The 26,253-nt window shown below is 33.5% G+C and overlaps 1 protein-coding gene across 4 annotated transcripts in view; it reads right to left on the reverse strand.

Annotated features, from left to right (window-relative positions):
- The window catches only part of Smap1 (small ArfGAP 1), a 187,713-nt gene that overhangs the window by 69,350 nt on the left and 92,110 nt on the right, over positions 1-26,253 (reverse strand). For 3 of the 4 annotated variants that reach the window (XM_027928173.2, XM_027928172.3, XM_027928175.3), the window contains exons 3-4: positions 22,832-22,917; positions 15,926-16,001 (exon numbers count right to left, since the gene is read on the reverse strand). In XM_027928173.2, the coding sequence (XP_027783974.1) occupies positions 15,926-16,001; positions 22,832-22,917 (162 nt within the window). Of the gene's footprint in view, positions 1-3,548; positions 3,630-15,925; positions 16,002-22,831; positions 22,918-26,253 lie in introns of all 4 variants that reach the window. The other variant, XM_027928171.3, reaches the window with a different exon arrangement.

Raw genomic sequence — 26,253 nt, forward strand, 5'->3', positions numbered from 1 at the left:
TGTTATTGTTACTCCTTACCACAACAGTTAATATTTACTGAACCCTTACTATGTGCCAGGTGCTGTTTTGACTTAGTCCTCACAATAACTTTATGAGGTAAGTAACATTATCTTGGGCTGGGATGTAGCACACTGCAAAGTGTTTGCCTCGCATGTGCAAAGCCCTGGGTTCAATCCCCAGTTCCAGAAAAGATAACAACAACACTTCACTTCACTTTGTAAGTAAAGAATAAATGAGTTGTATAAAAATCCTTCATATATTACAAGATATTTTCTATATATTATTAGCAAAGTTTGGTGAGGCAAGCAATGCAAAAACACATTCTCACTAGTATATTGAGGACAGGTAGCTCCATAATCTCTCATAGATGTTAGTTTTGATATGGTCTGAAAATCTGTGCTCACCCCAAAATTCTTACATTGAAAATAAATCTCCAATAAGATGGAATTAAGAGGTGAGGCCTTTCATAGGTGATTACATCATGAGGGTGGAGTACTCCTGTCTAGGATTAGCACTCTTATAAGAGAGGCCCTGGAGAGATCTCTTGCCCCTTTTCACCATAACAGGCCATAGTGAGAAGGTGCATTCTATGACTAAGGAAGTGGGGTTGCACAAGACATACAGTGTCCTGAAGCCTTGAGCTTCTACTTTTTTATAGCCTTCGAAAATATGAGAAATAAATTTCTGTTCAAAAGATATTCAATCTTTGGTAAAAATTTTCAAGGAAGGCATTATAATGAGTAGGAAAGACTTCCTAAACACTGCAACTGGCAGGAACATATGAAATCACCAAAAATAAATCAAATTAGCTAGCTACATTTAATAGAAGAAGAACATGATTTATGCTTTTAAACACTGGAATTCCAGCCATCGAAATATGGTTGTCATCTACTCTGATTCTAGATGTGGTATTATAAAACAGGGTTTGAAGTAACAGTAACAGCATGGACTCTAAACTCAGATAATACAGTTTAACCCACTATAGAATCAATAGCTGATAAAAGATCAAAGAAGCCTTTTAGAACCTAAGAAATTCTAAACTATTTTCTCTGAAAGAATAAAATACAGCAGGTTTTGGTATTGTAAAATAGTAGTTCCTGAAATTTGGTTGGTACACATAAGAATTATATAGTGAAATGACAGACCTCCTGTTCAAGAAAATGGATAAACATTCTAGAGTCTTATAAGACAGAAAAAAAGTACATATTGGGTTCATCATAATCAAACTATACTTAAGTTATTGAGTTGAAGACATGGGTGCCAAATTTTGATTAGATACTATCTTTAAAAGTATGAGCATATATTCTCTACTATACTTGTACACTTACATAAGCTTACATAGTAACACTATAATAACAAGATAAAATACAAACGAAAATATAATTTTAAAATTATGAGAAAAAGCATGAAAAGACATTCTAAATGGACTACATAAGCTATAGACATTAGATTTTTGAGATCAAATAAGATCACTGCTTTCTGAGACTCAGAAACAGGAACCACATAAAAGAATAATCCTATAGTAACACATGCCTTCAATCCCAGCAACTTGGTAGGATGAGGCAGAAGGATCACAAGCTGTAGTCCAGCCTGGGCAACTTAGTAAGACCCTGTCTCAAAATAAAAAATAAAAAGGGATGGGGATGTAGCACAGTGGTAGAGTGTCCATGGATTCACTCCCCAGTAATATGCATATATACACAAAGTGCAATCCAGGGATTTCACCTTCTTTCCCTATGAGAAATATCTTCAGGGAAAATTTTCACAGGGCCAAACCTGCCTTTTGGCATCTTTCCACTTTCTCAAGGCAACCCAAAAACTCCTAGAGTGCTTGTTTCCTCAAGACTGCCTACTGACCTAAGCCACCTATAATACTCAAATAACCCAGTCTATCTACTTCCAACCCTGTACTTTGTGCTCTAAAAACATCCCTCATAATTTCATGAATTTCCCTTGCTCAGCCAATAACTCATAGATTCAGATGTTCCCAACTTTCTATTCTCTTGGTTTTCCTCCTGTCACTCAACATACTGGCTGGGGTTGGGGTCTTGGTCTCCCCACCACCATAAATCTGAGCTGTAGACCTGTATGTCCAATCATCTGCATATTCCACAGTTACTTCATACTCAGTATATTCAACTTTTAATTCATTTCCTTCTCCTTTCTCTCCTCAAACTTATTTATTCCCTCAACTTATATCCTTATCTCACTGAACAGTATCATCATCTACAGAGAGGGGCTCAAGCCAGACATTGAGTCACAGGCTTTCCAAAGCACCTCAATGATTCATCAATTACTAAATTCCAAAGATTCTACCTTAATATCTCTCAAAATATGCTCTCCTTTTCATCTCTATCCTCATTTACCACATGCCTCCATCATTTTATTCCTGGATAAATCTTGGTTCTCAAGCCTTTTAGTCACCCATCACCAAAATCTCAGTCCCCATGGAGCCAGTAGAATAGTGTTATAACATGAAAATCTGATCCTGTCACTCCTCAGAAGTCATCATTAAAGTGCCTGGGTCTTCAGAATGAACACCAAATCCTTTAAGCAGGCTTTTAAGAAAGTTCTCACACTTCTGTATCTTGCTGTTACTGCAGCTATGCCATTCACCTTGCAACTCCTCAAGCACTATACTTCACCCATAAACTTTTTAACAAGGTCCTTTCTCTCTCTATTTGGAATTCCTCCTAATCCTTATATCTTGAAACGTATTCAGAGTATAAGATGCATCAAAAGCACGCCTCCTGTATTAACAGCAGCACAGTGAGTTTTCCTCAATCACTAAACTGATTATACTGCACTATAAACTGCTGTACAGCTGTTTTCCTTCATTAGATTGTAAACTCCTTGTGTGCAGGGGCTGTATATTGTTTTGCTTGCCTTTATATCCCTCATATCTAGCATGCCATTTATCAAGGAATAGACACTAGAAAAATGATAGCTGAAAGAAGTCCTCCCAAACTAATTGATTCAGGCCAATGTAACAAAAGAAAAAAGGTTAAGAATCAAAGGAAATTACAATTCTCAAATATTTTAGGGCACTCTTTAAAAATGCATAGTGATGATACCATGTACCCAATACCCCCATTCAAAATGTATTCTAATAATGATTATTCTAAACTAATAAATCCAAATTACATACATTTTATCTATATAATGGTTGCTATTGCTTCAAAAAATTTTTGATATCAATTTTTTTTCAAGTACTTATAATAACAGAAACACAGATCAAACAGTTACTTAAAGTGTAAGATAGTAATAACAACAAAAAACTAATTGCTTAACTACTGTTGAGATATATTTATGGCCCAATAAATCAGTAACCCTGAAATTAAATATAGACTAAAACCCTTTAATTATACCTGTGGCATAAAAAAAACTGAAGAAATTGTTGCTTTTAAAAACACAATTAGTACTGTGGATCATTCAAAATTTTTTAAAAAAAAGCTATTGTAGTGCTCTTAAATTATGGCAAATTGTGAAAGAAAGTTCATTTATCACTGAATACCACATAATGCAGATGGTTAAAACACGACCATACCTCCAATTTGTTTTTCTCAACAGCAACTTGCAGAGAAGGAGAAGATACCAAAGGCTGAAGAGGAGCATCAGAAGAGGAAATCTGCAAAGTGCAGATAAAAAGTCAGGAAAAAAAAAAAGTGATCAGAATTGACAGGCATAAGAAAGACTCATTTATTTCTGAGATACAGAAGCACTTAGAAGCATGTTAAAAGGGAAAACATGCATAAAAAAGGAAATACTGCTTTTTAAAAATTTCCATATGAAATTCTTAAAGGAAATAGTACAGAATAGTGTATTATTTAAAGCTGATTTCACTAGACTATAAAATTTAAATGTACTCAGATTAGATCACACCAAAAATTGGTGAAAAATAATTAAATCTCTCTGATAGTTCACTTTCAATCAATATTACTGTTGAAAGCTAATGTTCTGAAGCATGAACATTGTCCCAAGTAGGACAGTGAAAATAACTTTGTTTTTAACTGATAGCTTTAAAGAATGAAAAATAAAACAGCTGAAAGATTAAAATTTTTAATCAATGATTTAAGAAAATAGGTAAAAAAGAAAAGCTGGGAGAAAAGACTGGACTAATGTAATTTAACAACTGAACAGCAGACAGACTTATTACAAACCAATTTATATACTTGCTTCTTTAAGATTAGCATGCAAATACTATTTCCAGTGCTATACTTGCTGAATTACCCCAAAACATTATGAGACAGTTATAAATGCAGTGGAGGTAATTTACACACGAAAAAGTGTTTCATCCAAAAGCTTTTTCACACATCTTCCTACCCAATTTCTACATGCATAGTTGATCACTTTAATGAAAGCATTATCTTCTTGCTCTCTTTTACTGCCAAAATATAACTGAAATACATTTACAAAATGCATAATACATCTTTGGAGCCATAAAAGTGACATCTCTATATTGCCCTATCATATGCCTGTGTGGAATTTTTAAGGTGATAGTACAGATAGGTCATTATATAATGCCAAAATAACAATGCAAAATGACAAGTCCTCCTTCAATCTCCTTGTTAAGTTAGTTCAGGATATTTTTTTCCTGCACAGTGTTGGCTCTGTTATAACTACATAAACTAGCAATTTAATTACTACTAAAGCACATTTATATAAAAGTAGTACACAATACAAGGATCTTTCATTTTAAAAAGGTCAAAATTGCATTAGAGACTGGCTTAAAGATGATTTGTCCTACTGGATATTCACTTACTAGAGATCTTTAACTGAAAGTTTACATAAAAAACAAGAAATTAAAAAGCAATAATTTAAAATATCATAACTTGCATCATAAAGCTCCTTTTTCTCAAACTTGCAACATAAAGCCTCTTTTCCTCAAACTCATGTAAAACCACAACATAAAAATATGAAAGGTTCCAGACACAATGGCACATGCCTGTAATTCCCATGACTCAGGAGGCTGAGGCAGGAGGATTGTAAATTCAATGTCAGACTCACCAACTTTGTGAGACCCTGTCTCAAAATTATAAAGGGCTGGGGCATAGCTCAGTTGTAAAGCACCTCTTGGATTCAATCCTCAGTATAAAAAAATTAAATAAATAAATAAAATACAATGACCATCAAGAATTACCAGTCTTTAGAAAACAAGATAATTTCATTGTAAAACTGTTCTGTTTTTGAGAAGATGATAAAGTGACTTGGCCAATCTCAAAACTAAGAAATAGAAATATAAAATTTTTAGTCAATAAATATTATTATTAGTAATTTAACAAACATTTTAATGCGAAAAAAAAATGGAAGAGGGAGAAAATTTTTTAAAAATGGAAGAGGGAGAAAATACAATGTTCCAGATAAGAAGAGAAACCTGTTCAGTAAGAAAGACAATGAAAAATCCTATAAGCATATCAACAAATTATGATACACTATTTGCCATTAAAAAAGAAATGAATGAAAAAAAAAAAAGAAATGAATTAAGAGCACATACAAAAGCAGGGTGGAACTTCAGAAACATTCAAAGAAAGAAGTCAGACATAGAAGAACACATAGTGTTTTGTACTATTCACGTGAAACTCTAGAAAAGAAAATGTAACCTACCGTGATAAAAAGCAAATCAATGGTTTATCTGAGTTGGGGTAGAAGATGATTATTAACAAGGGGCCCAAAAGAGCCTTTTGGAATGATGCAAAAGTTCTTTGATTATGGTAGTAGTGTTTTTTTTATTTGCCAACCATTAAAATATATGCATTTTATTTTCTATAAATTATATCTCAATAAACTTGATTTTTAAAAAATCAATGAGCAGGGTAAAATACATTGTGTGAGCAAGGAATAAAGAAACAGAGCTGAACATATTGGCAACTGAAAATAAGAAGCACTACAAGTGTAAGTGGAAGAGAGACGAAAGGATGGCAAAGATTAAAAGGAAATACAGAGGCAACAAAAACTAGGTGCTCTGGGGACTTTCTAAATCTCTCAAAACTATCTGCTTCTTTTTTTTTTTTTTTAATTTTTTTATTGTTGGTTGTTCAAAACATTACATAGTTCTTGATATATCATATTTCACACTTTGATTCAAGTGGGTTATGAGCTCCCAGTTTTACCCCATATACAGATTGCAGAATCACATCAGTTACACATCCATTGATTTACATATTGCCATACTAGTGTCTGTTGTGTTCTGCTGCCTTTCCTATCCTCTACTATCCCCCCTCCCCTCCCCTCCCCTCCCCTCTTCTCTCTCTGCCCCCTCTACTGACATTCATTTGTCCCCCTTGTATTATTTTTCCCTTTCCCCTCACTTCCTCTTGTATGTACTTTTAAAACTATCTGCTTCTTACCATCCTAGTATGAAATTGCTACTATCCATCTCCTGAATTAGTCCTAATAAGTCCCCCTACTCCAATTCTTATTCTTTGCCAAATCCATTCTCCATACTTCATCATTTTGAAATGCAAATTTTATCACATTATCGGCTTAGAAATCTTAAATAGTTTACATACATTAAAGAAAGTCAAATTACAAACTCCTTAAACAGGCCACACCTACCTGGTTCTCCCTACTCCCTTCCCTGCCTGGGACATACTCTGTTTTGGGGGTTTCAGATCTCTAGTCTACATCTCGTGACTCCAACAGTCATTGCTTTCACTGTTCCCATTGTTTGAAATACCAACACCTTCTATTAGTTCCTACTCATTCTTTAATTTTGAGGTGACACTGCCCCCTCCAGGAAATATTCAAATGATTATTTGACACCTTCAGACTGAGTTACACAGACCCTTTATATGTGTTCCCAAATAGCTTCTGTAATATTACCATATTATAAAAGTTATCAATACTGTCCTGGAAAGATCTGATTATTTATTAATATTCTCTATCCAATTAAGTTCTCTGAGGAAGACATTTCTAGTATGCTCACTATTTTTAGCAATTGTCAACCAATAGGTCTCAATAAATGTTTCTGACTGTTATAGGAAAAGAGGAGGAAGAGAGAATTTCAGAGGGAGAACTAGAGGAAGACTCAATCTCTGCAGTTGTCATTGTCCTGTGGAAGTTCACTGGCTTGCTAAGATACTTTTCTTAAATCCCTTATAAATTATGTACATATTTTCAAACTTAGTATTTATTTTAACTAGATATTAATTTCCATTCTACTGAATGTTCACACTTTCATATGGACAGAGGAAAAGACTTAGAAAATTTTTCAGGGACTTGGTTATGTCAGTAAATTTAGTAGTCATGTTTAAAAGTCCTTTTCTTCCCTACCTTTCTCCTGCCCATCCTTTCCATCCATGAGAAAATACACAAAGTGAAACTGAAGCTTTTCAGAAGTCTAGAAATCATTTTTTTTTTTTTTTTAAGGATTTTTGGCCAGGGACAGTGGCACATACCTGTAATCCCAGTGACCTGGGAGGCTGAGGCAGGAGGATGGCAAGTTTGAGGCAAGACTCAGCAACTTGACACCCAGTCACAAAATAAAAAATAAAAAGAACTGGGGATGTAACTCAATGGTAAAGCACTACTGGTCAATTCCCAGTATCCTCACCCCACCTCCCTGAATAAAAAGATTTCCAATGTCATTTACACTTCTGGGATGTCTTTTTACACAAAAGCTAAAAACATTTAATAAACTAACAAGTAAATCATATGAAAGACCTAGCAATTACACTCACCATTATTAGGAGTATTAAAAGACTTTGATAAACTTAACCAAGTAAACATGGCTACTAAACATGTGGAAGAAGCCTGTCTTAATATATTAAATTTTAAAAAAATTTGTTTTTGTTAAGTTATACATGACCATAGAATGCATTTATGCACTTTGATATATCATACATAGATGGGATATAATTTCTCATAGAATTTTATGAGTGTACATGTTGCAGAATCATATTGGTCATGTAGTCACATATATACATACAGTAATAATGTCTCTTTCATTCTATCTTTCCTATCCCCACATCCCCTCCCCTACCCTCCCGTCACTTCCCTCTACCTAATCTAAGGTAATGCTATTCTTCCCTAGTGCCCCCTCCCACAACCTCACTGTGAATTAGCATCCACATATTAGAGAAAACATTCAGCCCTTGGTTTTCTGGGATTGGCTTATTTAGCTTAGCATGATATTTTCCAACTCTAACCATTTACTGGCAAATGCCATAATTTCACTCCTCTTTAAAGCTGAGTAATATTCCACTGAGTGTATATACCACATTTTCTTTATCCATTTCTCTATTGAGGGACATCTAGGTTGGTTCCATCTTCTAGCTATTGTGAATTAAGCTGCTATAAACATTGATGTGGCTGTGTCACTATACTACCCTGATTTTAAGTCCTTTAAGTATAAACCAAAGAGTGGGATATTTTCTGAGGAATCTCCATACTGTTTTCCATAGTGGTTGCATTAATTTGTAGTCCCACAGCAATGTATGAGTGTACCTTTTTCACCACATCCTCGCCAACATTTATTGTTGCCTATATTCTTGATGATTGCCATTCTGACAAGAGTGAGATGAAATCTTAAGAGTAATTTTGATATGCATTTCTCTAATTGCTAGAGATGTTGAACACTTTTTCACATATTTGTTGATTGATTGTATTTCTTCTTCTGTGAAGTGTCTGTTCAGTTCCTTAGAGCATTTATTGATTGGGTTATTTGTTTTTTTGGTGTTAAGATTTTTGAGCTCTTCATATATCCTTGAGATTAATGCTTTATTGGAGGTGCAAGTGGTAATGATTTTCTCCTCACGTTATTGTTTCCTTTGCTGAAAAGAAGCTTTTTATTTTAAATCCATCCCATTTATTGATTCTTGATTTTACTTCTTGCACTTTAGGAGTCTTGTTAAGGAAGTCAGATCCTAGGCTTATATGGTAAAGATTTGGGCCTATTTTTTCTTCTATTAGCCGTTCTTTGTTCTAGTGCCTAAGTCTTTGAACCACTTTGAGTTGATTTTTGTGCGGGGTGAGAAATAGAGGTTTAATTTCATTTTTCTCCATATGGATTTCCAGTTTTGCCAGCACCATTTGTTGAACAGGATATTTTTTCTCCAGTCAGTGTTTTTGGCATCCTTGTCTAGTATGAGATAACCATATTTATGTGGGTTTGTCTTTGTGTCCTTTATTCTGTACCACTGGTCTAAAGTCTATTTTGGTGCCAATACTATGCCATTTTTGTTACTATAACTCTATAGCACAGTTTAAGGTCTGGTATTGTGATGCCTCCTGCTTCACTTTTCCTGCTAAGGATTGTTTTAGCTATTCTGGGTCTTTTATTTTTCCAAATAAATTTCCTGATTGTTTTTCTATTTCTATGAAGAATGTCATTGGGATTTAGGAACTGCATTAAATCTGTATAATGCTTTTGGTACTATGGCCATTTTGACAATATTAATTCTTCCTATCCAGGAGCATGGTTTTCTTCAATTTCTTTCATTAGTGTTCTATAATTTTCATTGTAGAGGTCTTTCACCTCTTTTGTTAGATTGATTCCCGGGGTTTTTATTTTATTTTGTTTTGAGGCTATTGTGAATGGAGTAGATTTCCTAATTTCTCTTTCAGTGGATTCATTGCTGATGTATAGGAATGCATTTGATTTATGAGTGTTGATTTTATATCCTGCTACTTTGCTGAATTCGTTTATTAGTTCTAGAAGTTTTCTGGTGGAATTTTTTGGATCGTCTAGGTATAGAATTATGTCATCAGGAAATAGTGATAGTTTGAGTTCTTCTTTACCTATTTGTGTCCCTTTAATTTCTTTCTTTTGTCTAATTGCTGTGGCTAGAGTTTCAAGGATGATGTTGAATAGAAGTGGTGAAAGAGGTCTTGTTCCAGTTCTTAGAGGGAATGCATTCAATTTTTCTCCATGTAGAATGATACCAGCCTTGGGTTTAGTTAGCATACATAGCTTTTATGATGTTGAGGTATGTTCCTACTATCCCTAGTTTTTCTAGTGTTTTGAACATGAAAGTGTGTTTTTTTTTGTCAAATACTTTTTCTGCATCTATTAAGATGATCATATGATTCTTGTTTTTAAGTCTATTAATATGATGAATTACGTTTATTGATTTCCATGTGTTGAACCAACCCTCCATCCCCGGGATAAATCCAACTTGATGGTGGTGCACTATCTTTTTAATATGTTTTTGTATGCAGCTTGCCAGAATTTTATTGAGAATTTTTGCATCTACATTCATCAAGGATACTGGTCTGAAATTTTCTTTCCTTGATGTGTCTTTGTCTGGTTTTGGTATCAGGATGACATTAGCCTTGTAAAATGAGTATGGAAGGGTTCCCTCCTTTCCTGTTTCATGGAATACTTTGAGGAGCACTGGTGTCAATTCTTCTTTGAAAGTCTTGTGGAACTTGGCTGAGAATCCATCTGGTCCTGGGCTTTTCTTGATTGGTAGGCTTTTGATGGCGTTTTCTATTTCATTACTTGAAAATGATCTATTTAAATCATGTATGACCTCCTCATTCAGTATGGGTAGGTCATATGTCTCTAGAAATTTGTCAATGTCTTTGATATTTTCTACTGTATTAGAATATAAATTTTCAAAATAGCTTCTAATTATCTTTTGTATTTCAGATGTGTCCATTGTGATATTTCCTTCTTCATCTTATATTTTAGTAATTTGAATTTTCTTTTTCTCTTCATTAGCACGGCCAGGGGTTATCTATTTATTTTTTCAAAGAACCAACTTTTTGTTGTCAATTTTTTCGATTGTTTCTTTTGTTCTAATTTCACTGATTTCAGCTCTGATTTTAATTATTTCCTATCTTCTACTGCTTTTGGTGTAGATTTGTTCTTCTTTTTCTAGGGTTTTGAGATATAGTGTTAGGTCATTTATTTATTGACTTTTTATTCTTTTAATGTGCTCAATGCAATAAACTTTCCTCTTATTACTGTCTTGATAGTGTCCCAGAGATTTTGATATGTTGTATTAGTGTTCTCATTTACCTTTAAGAAATTTTTTATTTCATCCTTGATTTCTTCTACTATCCATTCATCATTCAATTGTGTATTAGTCTCCGTGTATTACAGTAGCTTGTATTTTATTTTTAGTTTTATTGTTGATTTCTAATTTCATCCCATTATATTCTGATAGAATATAGGGTATTAGCTCTGTTTTTTTGTAGTTACTAAGAGTTGCTTTGTGGCATAAGATATGGTCTATTGTAGAGAAGGATCCATGTGCTGCTGAGAAGAAAGTATATTCTCTCATTGATGGATGAAATACTCTGTATATGTCTGGTAAGTCTAAATTATTGATTGTATTATTCAGTTCTACAGTTTCCTTATTTAGTTTTTGTTTAGAAGATCTGTCCAGTGGTGAGAGAAGTGTGTTAAAGTCCCCCAGTATTATTGTATTGTGGTCTATTTGACTCTTGAAATTGAGAATGGTTTGTTTGATGTACATAGATGCTAGTAAGATTCTAAGCAGAGAAAGCCATGACCCATGCTTAGACTCAACCTACAGAAATTGTAGGATAGTAAATTGTATTAAGTCATCAAATTTCCAGTAAATTATGAAGTAGGAAATAAAATTAATATAATAACCAATCTCTTTTTAAAAAAGTGCAAAATCCTGAGCAATCTGGGATTCAAGTTCTCCATATAATCCTATTTGTTTTTTTGAAATTTACCTCCTCATGTATTTATTTTCTCTTCCTCATCTACCTCCTCCTGATAAGCCCTCTTTCACACTTACTAAACAGAACAATCTTATGGATTACTCACCAAACCCTAAGCACCAAATAATACCCCCAAGCTTTCCTTCCTCACCTCACTTTGGCAGAGATGGGAGAAAATGTCCCTTCAGACTGGAAAGTCTTTCCTGCATTGTCAACATTTCCTTCTTACATACCAGCCCATTTCCTCTTTGATGAAATTCTACTTCCCTATTGAGGATAATCTCAAATATAATTCCTTTAAGAATTATTCTAATGGAAATAAACTACTGCTTTGTACATTTTGTTTTTATAGCACTTTTACTCTTTGGTAACAACAATTACTTCATTCTGCTTTAGAATACAGTTCACTGAACATGTCCATGACATGCTGAAAGTGTTTGAAAGTAAGCTACTTGGAGCAACAATTAAATCAATGTCAGTGCCCTGCACATGATACATACTCACTAATATTGTCTGATTAAATGAAAATATAAATAAAGGAACATTCCAAGGGGATTTCAACAGTTAATTTCTGTCATTCTATATCTAATTTCAAAAGGAGATTAACACAAATCTCTGGAAAGAGTGTAATGAGGGTTGATAATGAATGAGGACAAAGTGACCATGTTTGTGCCCAGGATCATGTAGCTATGAGACACACACACATAAAATCTTTTCTAGTTTAACACTATAAATCAGTAAACATTTCTTCTAGTACAAAAATATTTCTACATACTTTCCTTTGTTTTAGCCCCTCTCTGAACTTTGCTTTTCTCCTTTAAGCCTTCTTCTATAACTCATGTTTACAGTGCCACAGAGCACTCAACACTGCAAGTTCTATACACAAACTCCTTCTATCAAAATAAAACATATAAGCCCCTCTGCTTTCTCAAAAGTACTACGTTAAAGCCACATTCTACAACTGTAAATAAATCCCTAGGAATGATTCTATTGTAGCCTCTCTCGCACTCTATATAATGGATTGAATGAGGATTGGTTCACAGACATATTAGATGGCCTGGGAAGCAGAGGGGTAAGAATTTAGAAAACGCACAACACTGCCTTTTTTTAGTTTATTGCTTCGTATTTTGTCACAACATTTTGAAATGTTTTGCTATAAAAAGGCAAGAAATATATTGGTATAGTGGTTTAAAGGGTTAAAAATTATTGCTTTACACAGAGGAAAAGAGTCATCTTTATGTCTTTACTGCAAAACTCTTAAAATAAGAAAATAAATTAACAGCAGTAACACATCCTGGAGCACTTAAAAAAGACACAAAACAAGAGGAAATAGACAAATTATAAAAATCAGACAGAAAAGCTACAAACTAATTTAGAGCTATTTAATATAGAGTAATAGTCTCATCAAGCTTAACAGCCACTTGAAAGAGCTCTTCTTTATCAGAGTTATCTCTAGCTTCCACATGAGGGAAAACATTCAACCCTTGACTTCCTCAGTTTGACTTATTTCGGTTAACATATTGGTCTCAAGTTCCATCCATTTTCCTACAAATTTCATTATTCTTTATGTCAGAATAAAATGCCACTGTGTATGTATACCATATTTTCTTTTCCATTCATCCACTGATGGACACCCAGGCTAGTTCCAGAGTTTGGCTATTGTGAATTGTGCTGCTATATACTTGGGTATGCATTTATAACTATAGTATGACAAGTTTAAGGAGGAGTGTTATGGTATTGTTGGGGCATATTCTGCTCCGAGTCTTTTGAGGAAATTCCATACTGATTTCCAAAGTGATTATACTAATTTACAATCCCATCAACAATGTAAAAATGTTCCTTCTCCTCCATACCCTCTCCAGCATTTATAATTATTTGTGTTTTTGATGGTTGCTATTCTAATTAGAGTGAAATGAAATCATGGTGTAGTTTTGTTTGTATTTCCTTAATTGCTAACAATGTTGAACATTTTTCATATATTTGCTGGTCATTTATATTTCTTCTTTTGAGAAATATTATTTTAGTGCACTTGCCCATTCATTAACTGGGTTGTTTGGGTTTGTTTTGGTGCTCAGGTTTTTGAGTGTTTTATATATTATAGATATGAATCCTTTGAAGAGTAGCTAGTGGAGATTTTCTCCCGTTCTGTAGCTTCTCTCTTCATGCTATTTTCTTCCCTGTACAGAAACATTTTAATTTGATGCTATCTCATTTATAAACTCTTAGCATTACTTCCTGAGTTTTAAGGATCCTATTGAAAAAGTTACTACTATATGTTGAAGTGTTAGCCCTACGTTTCTTCATGCAGTTTCTTCAAAGTGTTTGGTCTAATTCCAAGGTCTTTGATGTTACTTGAATTATCTTTGTGTAGGGTGAGAGATAGGAGGATCCAGTTTCATTCCATATATGAAGAATTTAGGTTTTCCCAGTACCACTAATTTAAAAGGTTTTCCCAGTACCACTAATTTCAAGGTACTGAAATTTCTGGCACTTTTGTCAATGATCAGATGATTGAAAACTGATTGTATCTATGTGGGTTTGTCTCTGTCTTCTATTCTGTACATTTATTTATCTGTTTTTATGCCCGTACCATGCAGTTTTGGTTACCATAGTTCTGTAATATAATTTGAAGTCATATTGTGATGTCTCCAGCATTACTTTATTGACTTAAAACTGCTTTTGCCTATTCTGGGTCTTTTGTTCTTTTAAATTAATTTTAGATCTGTTTTTTTTTCCTAGTTCTATGAAGAATACCACTGGTATTTTGATGGGTACTGCACTGAATCTGTATATTATTCTTGATAACAGGACCATTTAGGAATATTAATTCTGCCTATTCGTGAACAGTGGAGGTCTTGTATCTTCTTCAATTTCTTTCTCCAGTGTTCTATAGTTGGTTAGATTTATTTCCAGTTTTTGTTATTGTTGGTGGTGGTGGCGGTAGTTTTTGAGGCTACTGTGAATGGAACATTTTCCAGATTTCTTTCTAAACAGATTCATCATTTATAAATAAAAAGAAATAGTTGACATACATATTTATTACAATAAAGTCTTACCTAAAAAGTACCAAAATGTTCAACAGTTAAGTATTGTACTGAAAAGATATTGCTTTTTTATGTTCATTTGTTAACCTACTACTTTGCTGAATTTGTTTATTAGCTCTAGCAGTTTTCTGGTGAAGCTTTTTAGATCATCTATGTATAGGATCATATCATCTACAGTGATAATGTGACTCCTTCTTTTCCTATTTTTATTTTTATATTCCCTTTTCTTGCCTAATTGCTCTGGCTAGAATTTCTAGTGCTATACTGAACAGGAGTGGTAAGAGTGGATATCCTTGTCTTTTTCCAAATTTCACAGGCAATGCTTTCAGTTTTTAAATTTTTTAGTATATCACTTCTCCTTATGGACCAAAAATAAAACAAAAACTGTTGTCTACAAAATACCTAAAAAATTATTTCACCACAAGATTAGTTTATAGCTTGCTTACATATTTTTGGTACTGGGGATTTAACCCAGGCATAATTTACCACTGAGTCACACCTTCAGCCCTTTTATTTTTTATTTTGAGACAGGGTCTCACTAAGTTGCTTAGGGCCTCACTAAGTTGCAGAGGCTTCGGCCTCCTGCTTCGGCCACCCGAGTCAAATCACTGGGATTGCAGGCATGTGTCACCACACCCAGCTATAGTTTATTAATATGGAAATCAAAGGCCAAAAAATATCTTAACAATAAATGCAATTAGCTTTAAACTATAATTAACTGAGATGGGAAAATTTAATTAGAAAAAAATAAAAAGAAATAGTTAACATACATATTTGGTTATTACAATAAAGTCTTAACTAATAAGTACCAAAATGTTCAACAGTTATCAATTAAAATGTCAAGCTTTAATATAATACTGGGCTAATTGTTTCATGTTTTAAAAGACCCACCAAAGACCTTGGATAAAGACTTTTTTCTTTTTCATATGTTCCCAGAATTTAGCAAAATAAATTTTTCTCCCTTTTCTGTTAGTACCCTAATCATTTTTGCAAATTTCATAAAATTAACTTTGTTAAATGTCATATAAGCATTTATTAGACTCTTATTCAGAACATGCTCCTTTCTATATCAGAGGCTCTGCTTTGCAGATCAACATTATGTGACTCCTCCAGCCAAATTTCCAACACTTAAAGTATCTAAACATACATAACTAGCATATTGTTACAACAAATAAATTTAGCTATGTGGTAAACTTTGATATCTATACAACAAACATCAGTTAGAGCTGAAGGTTTTACTTACATTTGTAATAGCTATAGCGTTTTTATCATAGTATTTCTTCTTTTCATATTTATCTCTGATGAAAAATTCTACTGCTCTGAAAACAAATAACTTAAGGAAAAGCATGAGTTTAGTTACATGTATATTTCTCTTTATTCATTCCTTTCCAAAAAGACTACCCTCTAAAATTTTTTACTCTCACACTACTTCTGCTTGTAAGTTCTGTAACCTTCTTTCCTTTCTCCCCTTAAAAAAAAATAAAAATAAAAAAATTAAAAATTAAAAAAAAAAATCACATTTTTTCAGGAAATTTTCCCATTCAACAAAAACCACCCAAATCAACTTCAGAAAGAACAACAACTGGGGCCGGGGCTGTAGGTCAGTGGCAGAGTGCTTGCCTAGCATGTGTGAGGCTCTGTATTAGATCCTTAGCACCACATAAAAATACATAAAATAAAGGCATTCTGTACATTTACAACTAGAAATTATATATAATTTTTAATTCCTCCACTACTGCCACCACCAAACTAATTCAGGTTCATTTAGAGTTTATAATATAAGTAAACAAACTCATACCCAGGCAATACTCACAATGTGTTAAACACCATATTCTGTAAATTGTGCATATTGTTTCTGTTAATTCCTCTCACAACTCAGTAATGGACATACTATTATTTTCACATCATAGATGAAGAATTAGCAACATGGAAAGAGTGTATACTGTACTGTGATTCCAATACAATGCTCTTTTCTACTAAACATACTATATCATACACAGGTTAGTGTATCATGGGATTCCTTTTGGAATACAAAAATAATGGACAAATTTTCTCTTGCAAAGTTGAGGAAGGGAGAAGTCAAGAAGCTAAAATTAAGGTTTTCACTTATAATAATAAATGCTTTCAAGAAATATCTAAGTAGTAAGCAATTTAAAAAATTATCTGAAGTCAAAGTTAATATCATTGATACATACATACTGTTTTACAAGGATATAAAAATAAAATACAGCATTAGTATAGGAAAACTCTCTAGGACCTTCCTAATTATTTAACAGAAAACATTATTTAAAAAAAAAATCAAAGCACATCACAAAGGAAATTTTTTAAATTCCATGGTAGTCACTCAAGGAAGGACTGTGATTTAAGGAACATACTATGTCCTTGGTTGCTCTCAGTGCCCACCTTCTTCTTTGAGCAAAAATGTCTCACAAGGTTCTTATGTTTTTGTAAAAAATTCCAAATGTTAGTTGACCTAAAGAACTATCCCAGGAATTAGCAAATTTTTACTTATAACACCAAACAGTAAATATTTTAGCTTTATATGAGAGCTAATAACTACTTAACTCTGCCTCTGTAACTACAAAGTGGCCATAGAAACTTCAAAATAAGTGGGCATAGCTGAGTTTTAGTAAAAATTCATTGACAAAATTAGGCAATTGGTTCACAGGTCTGTAGTTACTAACTCCTGAATTCTATTCAATGCTGAAAGCAAAAAACAGCCATGATGAATTTATAGAGGGAACCTGTCTATAAACTGTCATTATGCAGACAACTTAGACAACGTTGAAAGGAAAATTTGTACAACTTCATTTGTGATACCAATAAGCACTTATTTAATTTGAAGTTATTGTGACTCTGAACTTAGCCAATCTACCAGACCTATTCCGAGATATATAAAAAAGACAGTAGTCATACTCACCTCACAAGGTTGTTGTGTATGTGACATACACACATACATATACACAATATATACACATATATATTTAAAAATAAAAACTAACTTCATTTATTAAATGCTTATATTTATATATACACACACACACTAAATGATATATGTGTGTGTGTATATATATATATATATATATATCACTTAGTATAATACATAACAGTAAGCATTTGATAAATGAAGTTAGTTTCTATTTTTACTTAACTTTGTGCCTCAGTTCCATCCACTTTAAAATATACTCATTTTAGTACTCATCTTACAAGATTATTTTAAGAATTAAATGTTATATATGTAAAGTAGTAAAAAAAGAACGGTACATGACAAAGTACTATTTTAACTTTTAATTCTTATTGACAATATAAAGGTATTTTGATAGGCAAATCATCTTTTAAAAGATAGGATCCATAAACAGGGTACAAGAGGAATAGCAACAACTATGTTAAGGACTAAGAGGGCTTACACATAATCAAGTTTAAACAGATGTGTTAATGAAAAACAACAACAAAAGAACAAATATAACTGAGCATCAGGGAATATTTATCTTCATTTTCCAGGCTCTAGATGTCCTTTAAGATACAATTTAAGATATAATCTACATTGATGTAGATTAATAGCACAACCAAAAAAAAATAGAATGAGAATATTTCAGAGTATCAAGATAAGGAATATATTAACTAACAATTCAAGTTTAAGTGGCTGATTTGAGATTTAATAAATAAAAGCATCAAAACATCCCAAAATCTTCTCCATGCCTATACTCACAAATCATTCAGTAAACACGTCTAAATCTTCCTTCCTCCAAAACTAAACATTGGTACAAGCTCAAAAATTTTTTAACATTATTACATGTTTTATCTTTTAATATGTATTTGTTTTTTAAGACTTTCCCCCTTTCTTTAAAGATACCACTTGAACCAGAAATTAATATCTACTCCCAAGAAAAAAAAATCTTCCAGTTTCAGACATATACCAGTGACAGCAGTAACACTTCAAAAAGCTTAGAGGAGGAGAACTGCTGATTCGCTTTGGTGCACAATAGATCTCATGGAATTGAAGTAATTAAAGTTTTTAGATAAGATGAAATATCCTAATAATAAAAAGCTTAATGTAAAGCTTTATCATTTGTCATGCGTTAGCACATGCAGCCTATAATTAACCACATCCCACATGAGAATTACACTTTCACAGCAGCTTTTACAAAACTTTTTAAATTGTAAAGCTTTTAAAAAGCAACAAATCTTGTTAAGAACGTAATTAAGTCCCATATTATATGAATTTAACTCAGTTTGATTCCACATACCTCTGGGGACATATATCTATAAAAGTGCAGAGATATTAGGCTTCAAAAAGCAATGAATGAGCTTTCAAACAATGGAAGGAAGGAAGGAGAGAAGGAGAAAGGAGGGAGAGAAAGTGGTTCTCTTACTAGATTCCCTTATAAAATAAAACTATTTTATCTATAAAAGTACTAAGATATAAGGCTTTTCAAAGAGCCATGAGATATTTATATTTACTTAGTACTAGAATTTGAACCCAGGCCCTCAGACATGCTAGGTAAGTACTCTACCACTGGGATACATCCCAAATCTTTTCATTTATTTTTGTTTTGAGACAGGTTCTCCTAAATTGCCCAGGCTAGCCTCAAACCCATGATCCTCCTGCCTTGGCCTCCCAAGCAGCTAGGATTACAGGCTTGTACGCACAATGCCTGGCTCATTGAGATATTTTGAGAATTAAAAAGAAAATTTAAACTGGGAGTGGTGGCACAGGCCTATAATCCCAGCAGCTAAGAAGCTGAGGCAGGAGGATCCAGGGTTCAAAGCCAGCCTCATCAAAAAGAAAGGCACTAAACAACTCAGTGAGACCCTGCCTCTAAATAAAATACAAAAATGGGCTGGAGACATGGCTCACAGTGGTCAAGTGCAACCCCCCCCCCCCCGAGTTCAATCCCTGGTACCCCAAAAAAAGACAGTGTACATAATAATGCCAGGAAACCATTAAGTAGTAAAGTACTGTAGCTGTGATTTCCAGAATTCTATTTTCACTGGGTCAAAGGTGAAGAATTACTGATACCAGACACCAATTAATTCACTATAAAAATCTCATCTTTCCTGAAATTTAGATACGCACCAAATATTTTAAACTATATCTGACAAAGTATCAGAAATAATAATGACATAGAAGCAAGCACAGAGGTCCATGCCTGTAATCCCAGTGGCTCGGGAGGCTGAGGCAGGAGAATCACAAGTTCAAAGTCAGTTTCAAACAACTTATTGAGGCCCTAAGCAACTCAGCGAGATCCTACCTCTAAATAAAATACAAAAAAGGACTAGGGGTATGGCTCAGTGGTTTAGTGACTCTGGGTTCAATACCCAGTACCAAATAATGATAATAATGAGATAAAAACACTATCTCATTAACATTTCATTTATCTAAGTTAAACTGCCTACAACATACACAAAATGAACAGGAAGGAACTGAAATGAAATTGGAATGCTGGAGCAGTTGGACTAAGTTAAGACTGTACAGAAAAGTTCAACATACTAGGATACTAAGAAGGCATCTATTATCCTTCCCTGAGTATCATCTAGGCTCATTTAAAAACAACATGGATTCAAGGTGATGAATTAAATAACTTTGAAGCTGCTTTAATCTATAAAGTATTATATAAAAAAACAAAAATCCAAACTTTCAAGAACCTCAGGTAATTTACCCCCAGTTCCCATAATATTCAAGAGAACCCCTACATATTCCAACCCAAACAAAACCAATCACCCCAGTACACAAAAATTTCCATAACAAGTGTATTGTTCAATGAAGGGAATTTCTTGTCAATTCAGGCAAGAATACAAAGAGGAATAAGTTAGTGCAACCAACAGGCAGCTGGAAACAACTATCTAAGTCACTGATTTTTTGCTTGGTTATATTTCCTTCCCCCACGCTCTCTTCCTCAGGATTTTCACAAGGTCTTCATTTTTCAGAGGAGAAGGAAAGAGCACTTCTAGAATTCTCTATAAAAAACAAGAAGAAAGAACTACTACCTGTGGTAAACACAACTTCACCTAACACTTTATATCACTTCTATGTTAAGTGACTCCCCAATCTGCATTTTCTTATTTCCAGGTACCAAATGGATAATCCCATATAAATGTACAACAGACACTTCAATCTGACCAAAGTAATGGAGCATGGTTCATTATCTTTCATTTCTAACCCTTAAACCTCCATCTGGTAATGAATTCCTTCTCTCAGTGAACAAGCTTTACAGTCATCCTAGCTAGAATCTGTGATCAGTGTCTTCCTCAGAAACAAAGTCAGTCTAGTCCAACTGCTCCAGCATTCCAATTTCATTGAAGTTCCTTCCTGTTAATTCAATGATACTATGTAACTTAGAGCTTCATCACTGCTCATTTTGGGCTGTACTACTATTCTACATGTTCACTCTCTTCCTCTAGGATGTCCATCCTCCTCTAACCAATTTTCTTTGAGGTAAAAGTTAATGGTTTAATATTTCCCCTGCTTCAAAACCCTTCATGGCTTTTCAAACACATCAACCCTTGTGACAATTAAATGAGATCCAAACTGCTCTACATGATATTGAAAACCCTTAAATTAATTTGGACCAAAATGCCTCATAAGCTTCTTCTGCCACTTGCCTCACAAAACTGAAATTCAAATAAAAACCATCTAAAAGGTCACACACTTCCTCGCTCATACAATTTTTAAAGCGGAAATACACCTCCCACTCTTACCCTAGGATCTTCTATAACAAAAATACCCTTGGATATCAGATTGCTAAATTTGCAAAAGGGAATGGAGCCATGGAAAAAGAAAAAGACAAATGCAAATTACTAACTTTTCCATTATAACTTAAAAAATTTCTGTCCAAATTTTAAAAGAAAGAAATATACAATGCCCTGAATCTTTGTGTGAGAAAAGAAAATTATTTTCCACAGGCCACATAAACTGTTTTCCCACTGAAATGGGTAACATATAATTGACCTTTAAGAAACTACATTTTATTGTCAAAATAAAAAATATTATTTATTACCTTTGGACGCATCCAAATACCTACAGTTAATTAAATAATCATATTTATAAAGGAGCAAATTCCAATAACCTACTTTCTAAAACTTCAATGAATTTTAGAAATCCCATTGTTAAGGTTCGGATGTGAGGTATCCCCTGAAAGCTCAAGAGTAAAAAACTCCAGGAATGTTCAGAGGTAAAATGATTATGTCATGAGAGCTATAATCTAATCAATGAATTGATTGATTTGATGGGTTAATAATTTGAATAGATTATTCAATGGGTGATAACTATAAACACTTAAGGCATGGCTGGAGGAAGTAGGTCACTGGGCACATGCCCATGTCCCCATGTCACATTCCTAGCTCTCTCTCCTACCTGGCTGTTATGAACCTGAGCAACATTCCACTGCTACAGCCTTTTGGCATGATATTCTGCCTCACCTAGGGCCCAGAGCTGTGAAGTCAGTCAACCATAAACTAAATCTCTGAAACCATGAGCCAAATTAACCATTTTCTCCTTTAAGTTGTTCTTATAAGATATTTTGGTCACAGCAACCAAAACCTGATGAACATATCTAAAGAATCAAATGATTTTATCTTTCATAAATGTGAAATACATCCTAACTAAAATGTCTGCCTATCTACTCAAAAAAAAAAAAGTATATATGTAAAGCAAGCACAATTGTGCAACCTCTGACAGAGGTCATATCAGTAAATATATAGGTCATAACACTGAATATTTATTTTGCCTTTTAAAGCATAAATGCCAAACTGCTTCACATAATTACTCTAAAGTTAATAAAAAAAATCTTTATGGAAATGATTTTTTAAATGCTCATGATGCTCACAAATCAAATTTCTAATAATAGTTTAAAATAATAAGCAACAAATACTCTCCTATCAAGAGATAGAGATCAATCAAGAAGAATCAGTCATAAAATTTTATACACAGTAATAATTATATAAAAAAACTATATTATTGCAAATTATCAAATTCCTATTTAAGAACCTACTATATACAAAGTATAGCTCAGAACCAATCAATTTCTATCGTTAGTGAACAAGAATGTGATACAATTCATATCATATTCTCCTAAATACTAACAGATAAAATATGACTAGTAGAAAGGAGTTAATCTTAACCCCACAATAAATAATTTCTAAAGGATACTGATCTGTCTGTGGTCTTCGAAAGTTCTCTGGAAGGTTGGCTTCATAGAGTAGTCTTGCTTTAGTATTTCCCATATCTTGCATGCACTGTAGTAAAAAACAAGGAAATCAAGTATTTTAATTATTCATATGAACACTAAAAAGTAATCCTATACACACACATATACATAAACACACACACACACACACACACACACACACACAAATACCAAATAACATTACTTCCAATATATGTTCTGCTTAAAAACCTAATTTAAAGCTGGTATGGTGGTGCATGCCTATAATCCCACCTACTCGGGAAGCTGAGGCAAGAAGATTGCAAGTTTAAGGCCAGCTTGGTCAATTCTGACCCTAACACAAACAAAACAAACAAGGGTCTGTGGTTGTAGTGCAGTGGTACAGCACCCATGGGTTCAATCCCCAGTACTATTAAAAAAATGGTTTTTAAATCATTACTATGAAATTAATCACTCAAGTTCCAAACAGAGATGCTATTTTTAATCTTTCACATTTTTCAATATATGTGAGTTCAGATTTTTTTTATCTTTTCTGTGAAAACAATACAACCTTTACATTCATTACTTCTTAAAAATAAAATTCCTGGTAGTTTATAGGCATTTTTACGATTTTTTAAATGTGCTAGTATGCAGTCATTTCCAGAGTTAACAACTCAAGATTCAATTTTCTTTGAGTTTCAAAACACTCTAGGAGTCTCACAATGAACTATCAAGAGCACAATGAAGCCAGATAAATGCGAAATAGGGCTTATCTAGAATTTTACGGAATGAATTTCTTAGGAGCTCTTAATCCCTGTGATTTTACTGAAAGCTTTTCCCCACCAAACAAATAAAATATCTCTGTGTCTAATGGCTCAATTTTACATACAAGCTCAGGGTATACAGAACCTTCCAGTGGCTTGAAAGAGTATCCCCTAAAGGTCCATGTGTTAATTAATGACTTAATCCTTAGGTTAGCACTACTAAGAGATAGTGGAACCTTTAGGTGGGGACTACTGAAAGACCCTTAGCAGTAGGCCCTTAAATGGGACAGTGAGACCCCGCCTCTCAGTTTTCCTGGCTGGTAATGTAAGCCATCTGGAGCCTTTGGGAGACCCAAATCAATAAAGCCACACAACCTTGGACTAGAACCTCCAGAACCATGAGCTAAATCAAACTTTTCTCTTTGTAAGTTAATTGCTTCCATTATTCACAAAAGTAACATAAAGCTGACTAATACAAACCTCTTCTCTAAAACTGATGAACTCCAAAGGTAAGAATTATGGCTCAGCAGACATAAAACTGTTTGATAATCATTTAAACCAGTTTAATTAAGTTTCAGTGTCATCTATGGTGGATGACTCACCAAATAGGACTTCCTTGACAATTTGTTGCATTACAAACTAAAGGTAAGATTTATAAACATTATAATATTGTATTACATTATTAACATAGTTCATTAAATGATTTTAATTGGTGGAAAGATCAACTTTTACAATATGTTTTTTTCCTGATTTCTCAATCACACAACCACTACACCACTGACAATGCAATTCAGGTTTAACAATTTACCCAATGTTTACCTTGAGTTATAGTCCTCAAGTGTAGAGAATCATCACCTTTCAAATAAAAAAAATAGGACTCTTTTCACAACTGATAATTTTAAGATATATAAAATTTCAATATATTCTTACTTCATTACATCTATTCTACCTTGGCTGAATGTAAGTATTCTCTCAGAGTAAACTAGATTTGTTATTCCTCTAGAGACAATGATAGTTAAGGAATATAGGGACTAGAAGTAAAAGGGATGATAAACTGAAAAATAATTAAGGATCACTGTCATTTAGCCCTTAAAATGAAATAGAAAGTAAGGCAAAATAAACCTCAGCTTCAAAGCTGTGGGGTAGGAAAAAAAAATCTATGTGCCTGACAATACAAGGTTAAAGGCTCTATTATGTCATGGTGAATAATAGCATGAATTAGTAAGAGTAAAGCTAATATGTAATTCTGTGGAGGGGAAAAACTAAGAAACTTCCAGTGTGGTTTACCCTTCCTAAAGTGAAAAGAAAATATTTTCCATTTCAAGCACTCAAATGATGCTGCTTCTTTATGCCATGGTGGGAATATGGAAGCAGATGTGGTGAACAAGTTATAACAACATTAAACATTTGGAAAGAACTATATCAAAAAACAATTGCCTCTTGGTTTACACAATATTTGCAATGAAGCACAAAGTAATTTAGATACATTTCACTGAAGCAGGTTAAGAAGACTGTAAAAGTTTCTAACAAGCAAACAAGAGGTTCATGGAAATTTCAACAAGACTAAAAATAGTCTATAAAATGGGTATACTTCTTAACATCAGCAATGTTTTATAGTCAGTGAATATGACAGTCATGTTTATTTAGTGCCAGTCATTAATATTTTGTTGGCAAAAAACAGAAACAAGGCATAAATGAACATTACAATAAATTAGTAAACATTGTTCTATGATGTCATCTATCACAATCAGATAGTAAGAAAATAACAAGCATAAAAATCTGAAAGGAAGAGGTGATGTGAAATTCTAGAGGAGACCACTGCACCAAAAGTGACTGGGTAGAGGTGTATGTTTTTTGTTAGTTGTGATTTTGAGAAATAAGGATTCAGTGATAACACAGATACAGATAAATCATTTGTAAGGATAAGGACAACACTGACAAAAGTAGTTTCTAAATTTCTAAAAGTAGAAAAGGGTAAGGTGGAGGTCAGAAGTAAAAGGATCAATGGAGATAAAGATAAAGGATTGAATAATTTAAAAATGAAAATAAGGGTAAAAGGGGAAAAAATCTGGCATTTTAGGGAGGAGATAATAAATATAGTACAAAACACATGTCCTCAAGGTTTCAAGATACTACAGATAAGAACTCTACAGAAATCTATGAAAATACGTTCCACTGGCCCTGACAAACTGCCCAGTATCTATCAGAAGAAAACATACAATGAAGATTAACATAACAGTTATACTGACAAGCATTAGCCTCAACACTTTGTGTTGGTGTGTATTTATGTTTAATTTTTTTAAAAAACCTTAGGATAGGTATTATTACATTAATTTTATAAGAAAGGAAACCAAATCTGAAAGATATTAAATAAAGCCTAATCATGTGTCTCCATGATTCAACTCTTCACAGAACCAACATAAGCGATCAGTGGTTTAAGTATATCTGGCTTCAATAATGGAACTAGGACTAAGTCCTGTAGGGCTTGCAAATACCAGGCTCCATGAACCCAGCCCAATTCCATCTTAAGACTGGGAACTATCTCATCACAAAGTCATGAAAAGTTAATTTCTTTTTTACAATAAATTACTGCGATTTTCTAAACTTGTTTGGAATTCCTGCCCACGCCTTGAACTCACCCATGTCTGGCTCCCCCTGACCAG

This window comes from Marmota flaviventris, chromosome 6 (genome assembly GCF_047511675.1).
Source record: "Marmota flaviventris isolate mMarFla1 chromosome 6, mMarFla1.hap1, whole genome shotgun sequence".
In the NCBI taxonomy this organism is placed as follows: Eukaryota; Metazoa; Chordata; class Mammalia; order Rodentia; family Sciuridae; genus Marmota; species Marmota flaviventris.